Here is a 10,786-nt window from a genome sequence, read left to right on the forward strand (position 1 = left end):
GTTGAAAGCTCATTTTGCAGAAATCACTTTAACATGGCTGTGTACACGTGGCTGGATCACTATTTTTTGATTTCCCCATATCTCTTGGAGGGCAAAATCACAATGAAATATGGGAACAAAATGGGCTGACTCTGATCTTCCTGCAGATACACCCGTCTGCATGCTATTTTCACTCATTCTTATTCTTGGGGCCATCAGTCTATAAATCCTGACTGGCCAGGCATCTGAGAAGGGGCTCTTAAGGGATGATGAACTCACATATGTACCTCTTGCTGCTGCGACACACCTCATCGCTCCATTTGCCCTGAGCTGACTGGGAGAACAGGGCACAGTTTTCCCGCTTGCCCCCATTAGGCTGTGCACGATCCCAGTTGAGAAAGGAGATGGCAATGCCATTGACGTCAACAAACTTGCCTTCAGTGACCATGTCACTGATGCCCAGCCAAAAGTCGTTGACACCTGGCAGGCTCCTTTTCCCATAGTCTCGGAGTGCATTGATTTCATCAGAGTTTCTGGGGATCACCAGGGTCCCTCCTTTGGAAATGCAGTCTTCATTGGCCTCATGGAAGTGCTTTGGGCCTTCTGAAGCAAGGTAGCATTTCTTGTGAACTTTTGTGCCTCGGAGACAGACTGTAAAAAATATGATTTGACATATTAAGAAGTTGTTTGAATTTAAGGCATCCAGGACAGGACCTGGAAAAATAAATATTTATGGAATGAATGATATGGCAATAATGGTGACTTAACACGATGGGAGAGTTTGTGTGGCCTCACTGCACTAAGTGCTTTGTGTAAGTGAACTCATAGAATAATCACAGTGATCACTACCCCTCAAAGTGAGATTTTATTTCTATGGTCTTTACACATCAGGAGAATGATGCTTAAAGAAGTTGTCACTTACAGAAACTTAGGGTATAAAAATAAATCACGTAAGACAACCCAGAACTGCCCCCACCTCAACCCATAGCTGTAGCCTCCTGTTACATTGGTAAACACATGCCAACTGCTTTGGGTGACTCTATTATGTGTTGAATGCCCTTGAGACACTGGAACTGGGTGGAATTATCAAAAAAAAAAGTTTAAGTTTGTATGTGGAGTGGTTTCCTTATGCAGATCACTGAATTCTGATAATTTGTTTAGATTATACAGGATAAACCAACATAGAGTTTAGTTTTAGGGCAAAGCATTGGAGAATCAGACAGTAATATTTTTTATACCCTAAGTGCTGTAAGTGACAACTTAAGCTGTATAAACCTTGGACAGATGGTGTAATTTTTTGTGCCTCAGTGACATCTGTGAAATGAAGACTGTCATAAGGTACCTATATCCTAAGTTACTGGAAGATGAATGTGTTCATGTTTATAAGAGTATTTATAGCACCAGACTGTGGGTGAAGGGTTCGCTAACCTCTTGCCCTTTGTGCAAGTGAGTTGACCTTCCTTTACCTTTCTAATTCTGTTCCCCTAGAACTGATTAAGAGAATGTGTCCCCACTGTTACCAGACAACATTGTTTATGGTACAAAGAGATCCTGGATTGGTATCCTACAGTGGGCCTGGGAGTTATAAATAGTTGATAGAAGGCCATGGCAGAGTCTTCCCCAAAGGCAATAATTCTTATAGTTGGGCAGATCCCTTGTGGGGACCATAGAAAATCTGCTTCTGGAGTTATGAGAATAAAGATTCCTGAGAAGGTCTGAGCATGGTCAGCCAAGCTGTCCCTGAGACTGCCCACTGTCCTCTTACTTTCTTACCTCTGGAGCCCAGGAGAGTACCTCTGGGCAGCAGGCTGCTGGGATTCTGCTCCCACTACAAAGGAACACTGACTGCTGCCTTCTGTTGGCAAGATGTGGTTCTACCCACTGTCCCTCCCTGAGTCTCTGATGCCCAGTGTGACTCAACGAATCCCCTGTTCCCAGGTTGAGTTGAATCTCAGTCGATTTCCCAACGGGCAGTTAGTCAGTATCCAATGAATGCTAATTATTTTAGCCAGTTAATACAAGCTTCAATTCCATTTCATTGCCACTAGGAAGGAATGAGCAAATAGACATTTTATATGCATGTTGAAATACCTATTTTTAGTTTTATACCACCCTGATATGTAGCAGAAGGGAGTGACCATTTCTCCTTGGACATATCTCTGGACTATATTTGTCAATCTTTTTTTCTTTAAGTAGTCACCTAGAACTGAAGTGTGAGTTTAATTGGGTTTAATTGAGGCAAATCAGTTTCTTTCCCTACCATTTCTGAGAGGGGGTAGCACTCAGAGGGGCTTTACCTGTCTGCAGGGCTTGCATTTCCTTTAGGGCATTGACTTCCCTCCAGAGCTTTTCAACTTGAGTCTTCAGGTCTCCATCCTTTTCTGGGGATATTTTAGGGTGGGATGGGTGGAAAGAATGGAAGATAAATCATTAAAAGATGTAAGAAAAGTAAAATAAAGCTTGAGGATCCTGAATGCCAGTTGAGTGTAATTGCTATGAAATTGAACCTGGTGTACACGAACTTTAAAACATGAACACTTCACAGGGCTTGTTGGTAACAATATTAGAAATCCCTTCTATGAGTTAGGCTTCTGGTTTCTAGCCCCAATCTGCAGGACCCTCGGTCCTGTGTTAACTTCAGTTTCATTGACTTTCATTGTACCTTCAGGCCAGCTGTTTCACCTCATGACCTTTCCTCTGGGCTCCTCTTACCTGGAGTACTCCTGCCCTGTCTCCTTATCATATCTAATGTCTCCACTTGGGAGAAGCTTTTCTGATTATCCACTCTACATTTGCTTTCCTACAGCTAATCCAGCTAATCTCTTTCTTTGAACCTTTAGTTTTCTTCTTCATTTTCTTCAACCTTTATTTACATCCTGCAATCTATCATTCTGTTGCTTATTAATTTCATCTATCTTGCTATATGTGATACTTCTGAATCTTAACATGATGTCTAGCAGGTAACAGGGTCTTATAATCTTTGTTGAATACATGAAATGTCAAATACTTAAATGTTTTCTTTTATGTTTCAACAACAGCTAAGAAGGGAGGAAAATGAGATTCCCATTGAAGGATGAAGGTGATCTCAAGGAGCTAAAGGTAGATAAGTAGTAAAACTCACACCCAGACCTATTTAAGTTCTCAGGCTCTTATCCCCAATAACCCTGCACAACTAGTGTGGCAGGAATGGTGGCTCCTAGCAGGGTGAAGTAATGTCTATGGAGAAGCGGGCAAAGCAGTGATGAAGGGAAATGTGAAAAGACTTCTATGGTGGGGCTCAGCAATTCATTTTATCTTAAATGTTCCTAGCTGAGGTTTCATAACTGTTCTTGACCAACCTTGGAATAGCCAAGACTATAACGTTGGCTTTAAGTAGGTGGTAGACAATTACACATTAGCTAAATCAAAATTCCAGACTTGGTGGGGACTGTCTTAGGTATTGACACTTGGTTAGTTCTTCAAAGGCAAGAACTGTAATCAACCAACATAAATACAAAATACATAGGTTAAAAAACCACCATACATTATGCCAGGAGCTTCATAGTCTCAGTATTTTTATGTATCTCCCTATCCCCATTGCACAGAAAGAGAAACAGAGGTATAGGGAGCTGAATTAACCTGCTGAGGGTCACCCAGCTAGTAATGTGCAGATTCAGGATTTGGATCTCACTCATTCCAAGTTTATTCTTTTCCCAGTTTCTCCCCAATGCTTGCTTCTGCTTGCTTAGTACCAAGTACATGACCTCAGACAGAAAAGCAGGAAAGGAACTCTTCACAGATTCCTGACAGCTGCTTTGTGGAGTGACATGTAGAGGATTTGTGTTCTATCTTGGATTTTTCAGGAGTGTCCCCCCTCCCCCAAATATATATATACTCGTTTACAGTTTCCCTAAACATGTGCTTTGCCAGCCAGGTATTTCTACGTGTAGGTGAGAAAAATGCTTTCTGGGGTTACTCCAGAAAGAGTTTCTACGTGTAGGTGAGAAAAATGCTTTCTGGGGTTACTCCAGAAAGAGTTTCTACGTGTAGGTGAGAAAAGTGCTTTCTGGGGTTACTCCAGAAAGAGGTGACTACACTTCTGACTCTCAAAGCTTCCAGTAGCCCTGTGGATACGTACAACAACCCATGAATTCCACATGAGGTCTTTCACTCCACAGTAAATATAAGGGTGTACTTGGAATGCAAAACTATTAACTATTGGGGGTTAGAGTTGCAAAGACTGCTGAAGAGTTTCTTCCACATGACAAGTTGCCACCTCTACAAATGCCATCTTTTACCCCTCTCACTTTCCCGCTCCATTCTATTTAAATAAGTGGCCTTTGCAGGGAAATTAGAAATATTGTAATTAATGAGAAGACATGTGCATTGATATTAGGTTTCTGGGAGATATTATGTATGTTACTATCTGGGTGGCTTGGCTTCTGCTTCCATCCTTTGTGATTAATATGAATGGTTTTTTTTTTGTGTACATTAAATACCAAGAATAATGATTTACTATAAAAATGATATTCATTACTTCAACCTGTAGTTTGCAATATAAGAACTAAGTAGCGGGGTTTGGAACAAAATCACCTGCCATTTTGAGTATCAAAAAAAAAAAAAACTTTTCATTTTTTTCTTGTTCTCCAAAAACTGGAACAGTATAAAAATACAGAAATAATTTCCAAGAGAAATTACTAGTAAACATAAAAATCTGTTTCAGCCTCACTAACAGTAAAAGAAGTACAAGTTAAAGATATTTTAGGTTTTTTTTTTTTCGGGGGGTAGGTGTTAGGTTGGGAGAGTGTAAACTGATGATATGATTTGGATTGTTAGGGTATGTGGGAATATACAGTCCTACAGTGAAGATTGGAATAAGGACCTCTGCTGTATTTTGGGGGGCAATTTTAGAAGGTGTGCTTATCTTCTAGTCTACTTCTAGAAGTATATCATAATATCTTAGTGTGGAACAAAAGATGTGTACAAAAAGTTTTTCTGAGCCTCTGGTGAAAAGGAAATGGATTGGAAACCATATAAAGTTCACTGAGAGAGCAGATTAAATCATGAGCTAGTTATACAATGGAATATTATACAGCTGTTAAAAGGACTGAGATATGCCTTGTGTTAGTCATTTTCCAAGATTTAATAAATGAAATAAATTGACATGTCTACCACATAATTTTATAATCAATGCTTACTTTGCTTAAAAAATTTATTTTGTTTATGCATTTAAAAATCTCTGGGAATATTATCTTCCAGTAGTTAATAATGGGTAATTCTGGGGAAAGGACTGGGAAAGAAAAAGTGGCTTTCACTTTTGATTTCATAAACTTTGGCATCATTTCCAAGTACTTAAAATATCTATAGAATCAAATGTCTTGGACTTAATGGCAAAAATTAGCAAAAGCTGCCTTTTGAGAATGATACTGAAGATGCATGTCCAGTTAGTAAAAAACCACACAAAAAATATGTATGTGTACTTGTGTGTATAGAGTGGGCCAGGGGACCTGAATGGAACTACTTGAAAAACACCACTCAGCACACACACACCACATAACGTGCTAACTCCCATAGTCTTTCTTTGCTACCCCCTTCCAGTGGTAGAAAAACAGTGGCTACAAAAATGTGCCACATCACACAAACAAACCTCTCTCTCCTGCCTTCCGCTGCCTCCATCTTTAGCAATATACTTCAGTTCTGTATGAGAAATATTTTAATCATTCTTTACAAGAGGCAACAAGAAACTGTAATTTTTATAAAGAAAAAAATACTCTATTTAAGAAACTTGCATCAGACCTAGATTGTATAAATAAATGACCCAGGAAAAGACACTTTATCATTATCAGAACCCAACACAGAAAGACACACACACACCATTTACAGCTGGCCTTCTTGTGCCAAATCAAGATTTTTAACCTTGGGGATTTTCATACATTTTTTATTATTATTAATGAAGTGAAATTGATAAAGAAATAAAATAATAGTATTTACCTTCCACTATTTTGATATTAATTAACTCCTAGAATGGGATAACATTCCCATCCTACCATTTCTGGGTAGAACATGCCCCCCTATCATTTCTGGTGCTTTATTCTTTTGCTTTGGTTTCAGCATATTGCAAATAAGTTGTCATCATCTTGTGTTGTTTTTTTTTTTAAATTTTTTTCATTACCTTTTAATTCAAGCCTACCAAAGTTTGGAATTGCTTGGAGATTCAGTTTTTCACTGAAATGTCTTCAAATGCTATATGACTTTGAACATTGAAACATTTTTAAGTTAGATGGGCTCCATTTCTCTGTGATGCAAACAAGCTTAAATATATCATCTAGATTGTTTCTATGAAAATATATTTACATAATAACAAATGTCATCATCACCAATAGCTGTTCTCTGCTGTACCGTTACTAAGTAAGAGTTGAACATCTGCAAGTGAAACAGTGTACTGTAATAATCAGTAAGTTCTGCCTGACACCTCAGTAATAATGTCAGATGTCCACATATCCAGGTAAACTCCCTCTACAGGTTTCATCTCACGTGATAAGGATGTAAAATATAGAATTTTTTTGTCTACAAGATTTTTTCCTATTAAAAAATCACAAGATTCCTTTATATATATATATATATATATATATATATATATTATATATTATATATAAACAAATTGCTGTGTCCCCTGAAATGCCATAGCCATATGATGCCTTGGTGCTGTCACCAGGGATGGTCCCGGGAGGAGTGTGGAGATGAACAGTGTCCAGCTCCTCCCCACATGAGCAAGCCTAGAGTTTTGCTGGACTGACAAGCCCCATTACCTTTCACGCGGCGTTTGCTGTGCTTCCTGGCTTTGAATCTGGATGTGTGGCTGGAGGTCTGGTCCAGGAGTAAGGTAATAACCAGCATGGAAATTACCAACCCATTCTTTGCCATGGCTTGCAAGTAAGTCAAACAACTGCGTGGCCACTCCTCTGAAGACACTAAGAGGCAGATAGAAGGCTCAGCCACCGCTTGTTCTGGAGTGCCTGGGCCAGCTTTATAAATGTGAGCTGTGAGGGTGGGCTGGAATCCTGCTGACGAAATGCTTGGATGCCTCCGTGGACTGCAACATAAGGTGGCCCCTGTTCTCTCACTTCGTGTTAGGCTGCTTTGTTTTTGTTTTTTTTTTTTTCCCCTCTAATATTACGGCTGCATTTTCTAGTTGACTTACCTTTTCAGAGTGTATCAAAGTAAACTGAAGGACTGGGGAATTCGCCTGCTTCCTCCTTTTTCTCCTTTTTTTTTTTTTTTTTTTTGTAAATTTAAAGCCCCAATACCCTTGAAGTGTCTGTGAAGACCATGGCATCATCTCCTTTCCAGAGTTTCCTTAAAGTGTGGTAAATGTATTTGATTCAGCAAAATAAAATCAAAACTGTACCAGGGAAGTTACTGTATGTGTATGTTTGGTGATGCCTCGGCTTCAACTGTGTACCTACACACTTGAGCATCCACACAACTCCAGGGTGCTGGCCTGGTTTGTTCACAGGGGGTTATGGAGAAAACTGGGGTATGTGGGTCATGATAAACTATAAGGCTCCCCTCTGTTAGGGTTTTTTGAATTAATCAAAAATTACTCTTTTGGGTAAATATACCTTAAAATGAAAAGTAAATTAAGCTGGTGAATTATTTCCATAAGAGTTATTATAAAATATCATTCCTGGTTCTTTTGTAGAAACACCCACCACTTTTTCCTTGAAACTACCCCATTAAAATGACACTTTCAACTGAAATTTAGAAATAATAGAAATATTTAATAGACTTTAAAGACAGGTAGTCGAGACCAGACCGATGTGTGTGTCAGGAGCAAGGTACATCCATTCAGGTGTGACCAGGTAGAGTGGGTGAGCGAGATCTTGCAGAGAAAGGTCTCTAAGGGACTCACTCCTTGCAGTGTGTTGCCTGGATGACTAGGTGCAGATGGAGGGCAGGGTTTGCATGCTTCAGATGGTCATTTGATTGTGTGCTTGTTTTTTTTTTTTTTTCTTTCCTGATAATATGGGAAGAATCAAGGGGCTATTACTTCCCTCCGAAACTTAGGAAAATCACAAAGCGATCCCTCATTTTCTCCTTGTTAAAATTAATTTGTAGCCTGCCCACCTACTGACAACAAAATAAGATCACTGATAAGTCCAATATAATCTAGAAATATCAGTGTAATATAAAAATTTTTTGCTTATAAGGGAAATTCTTGATATAGGCATCTATGAGCAGACATTTGAGAGCCTTGTGGAAACAGGCAGACTGGGTCTGTACCTTCCTTTCACTCATTCATCAGCTGTGGGATTTGGACAAGTCATAAATGTCTGTTTTTTCCCATATGATGGAACTAGGAATGCTTATTTATAGGGCTGTTGGAAAGAATAAATGTCCTGTGTTTAATAACTGTGATAATAATATTTGAAATCTCCTTACTGTTAATTATAATAGTATGCACAATTGATGGAACACCTAATTGTTTTTGTCTTCTCAGAAGCCTATGGGGTAAATATTCTCTCCAACTTATAGATGATTGAGACTGAGCCTCAGAAAAGTTAAGTGGATTTGCTGAATGTCACTAAGGTCCCTAGAGTACAAATTGAAATTAAAATCTAGTTGTGATTAACTCTAGAAGACCATTCTTTTGATCCAAATTGTGAAAATGTGCTTTGATTTGAATGGAGAGGAGGATCAATGTTTTCCAGTTGATTTTAGGATTGATCAAAAATGCTTTATGCCAGCTTTTCAAATCCTTTACTGTGAAAAGATTTTCATGTTATAGAATAGTGGTGGAAAGCTAATGATTTCTCTGGGATCTTTGATCTGTGCTATGTTCAAACTAGACTTATAAGAACAAGGTGCCTTTTTTTCTTCCACATAAATCCATATTGTTTTTAAGTGCCCTTTCCTTTCCAGGAAAGCCTCTGACACTCTTTTGATTTGTTTTAACCAGATCCTAAAGCTCATGCTTTCTTCTTTTTAAATGAATAGACTTTACTTTTTAGGGTAGTTTAGATTTACAGAAAAATTTAGTAGAATTCTCCCTCGATGTTCTTACTCCTTTGGAAAGCTTCAAAGTCTGTGCCTGGGACTCTCTCCTACTTCCCTTGTGACTTGGCTCTCCTCCCTCAGAGTCACACTTCTAGTTGTCTGTGTACCTCTTCCAGTTGGATGCAGTAGAGACATTTCAAGGGGGTGGTGATTGAAGTTAAAAATCTGGATTCTTGCATTAATGACTCCTGAATTTCAAGTCCCATTTCTCCTGAGTCCTCCTATGTCCCCCATTATCCACTAAGAGGACCAACTCCAAAGCCTAGGAATCACCATGGAACATCCCCCAGCTTTATCCTCAACAGCCTTTCCCATCCAAGTATCATGGTTTCTACCTCAATATTCACTGTTCCTTCTGCCATCATCCCATTCTAAGTCTCCAAGAACTTTTGTCCTAATCTCGCTTGCCTCAGTTCCTGCCCAACTCAAATAAATGTTCCATTACCAGTAAAGCAATCATCAGTATCCTACTTAAAACCCTCCAAATCATCCCACTGTACATTAAAGGAAGCCTGGACTTCTTACTGTGGTCTTCTTTTCCTGGTGAATCTTGCCCGGTTCTTCGCAGTGACTTCTTGCAGATCTTTGGAGTCCTTGGGCTTGCATTCCATTTTCTCCTTTCTTTCCTTTTATGCCTTTCTACTTGCCTTTTCCAGACTATTCCACTCTACTCCTTCCCCAACTTAAGTTCTTGGTGTGCCCAAGTTAGTGTCACTTTGAGTATAACTGACTCCTCTGTGTTCTTCAGTCAGAGATGAGAACTCAGACGTAGCTTCTCTCTGTGTGTTATCTAAGAAGTTGCTGCTCTGTTTTCTCTCTCTACAAACCTTACCAGAATTTAGTGCTTATTTAAAAATATATTCACTTAATGATTTATTTGTTGGATGTGGGGTACACTGTAAGCTCCCAGAGGGCAGGAGCTGTCTGTGTTGGGCTAGTGTGACCCAGCATAAAGAATAGTACTCTGCATCCATTAATTGTTCAATAAATACTAGATAATGTATGATCAGGCAGTGTGGTTTTGCTTCCATCCTTTCTACCTCCTCTCTGAGACTCCACCAACAAGATACTTGAACAAAGCCACACAGTTCATCTCATGGAATGGTAAAGACACCAATACTCTGTACACAAGTACCAGAGTCATGTTGGGAAACTCACTTTCTGCACAAGGGACACTCTGACTATAGATGCTTGGCCCCAAAGCCAGCCAAAGATGGGAGCTTTCCTTTTTCTTCTTTGACTCCTGCGGATTTCAAATCCTTGTGGGAAAAACCGGTGGAAACTGAATTGCTGTACTACTGGCTAGAAGAGGCAGGGACTTGCGCATCTGGGAGAGGGAGGGGAATCTGAAAAGATAATCAAGGTAATGATTTTTGTCCCCGTGTTAAATGCTGATTGACATCTGCCATCTGCTGATGGCAGATAACCCATTTGGGTGAACCCTCACCCCTAAAACCTCAATAGGAAAGGCAGGAAAAGAAATGGCAGTGATCTAAAAAAAAGTATTTGACAATCTACTTACACATCAAAGATAACGGGACAGAGAGTCCACTCCCCCCTCATCTTTGCAGTTTACACACTTAAATCAGTGTATTGCACGCTGAACAATTCCTCTTTTATGGAGCAGGATGATGTCACCAGCTTGTCTCTTGGGCTGGACCTGACTTTCTGAAAGGGCTATTTAAGAAGAAGCACAGTTTTATAGCCAGGGAATAGGAACTATAAAAATATTGCCTTTAGTCAAAGTGTTTTGCTGAGGATTTTAAAACTG

At 39.4% G+C, this 10,786-nt stretch overlaps 1 protein-coding gene across 1 annotated transcript; it reads right to left on the bottom strand.

The window, feature by feature from the left end:
* Positions 1-237: 237 nt before the first annotated feature.
* Positions 238-6,941, bottom strand: CLEC3A (C-type lectin domain family 3, member A). Its single transcript, XM_004690358.2, has 3 exons — positions 6,768-6,941; positions 2,277-2,360; positions 238-630 (listed from the first exon to the last, which is right to left on the bottom strand). The coding sequence occupies exons 1-3, from the start codon at positions 6,880-6,882 to the stop codon at positions 239-241; spliced, it is 591 nt and encodes a 196-aa protein (XP_004690415.1). The 5' UTR covers positions 6,883-6,941; the 3' UTR covers position 238.
* Between the last annotated feature and the right edge of the window lie 3,845 nt (positions 6,942-10,786).

The sequence above is a fragment of the Condylura cristata genome, unplaced genomic scaffold (genome assembly GCF_000260355.1).
Source record: "Condylura cristata isolate star-nosed mole 26May11 unplaced genomic scaffold, ConCri1.0 scaffold00028, whole genome shotgun sequence".
Classification (NCBI taxonomy): domain Eukaryota; kingdom Metazoa; phylum Chordata; class Mammalia; order Eulipotyphla; family Talpidae; genus Condylura; species Condylura cristata.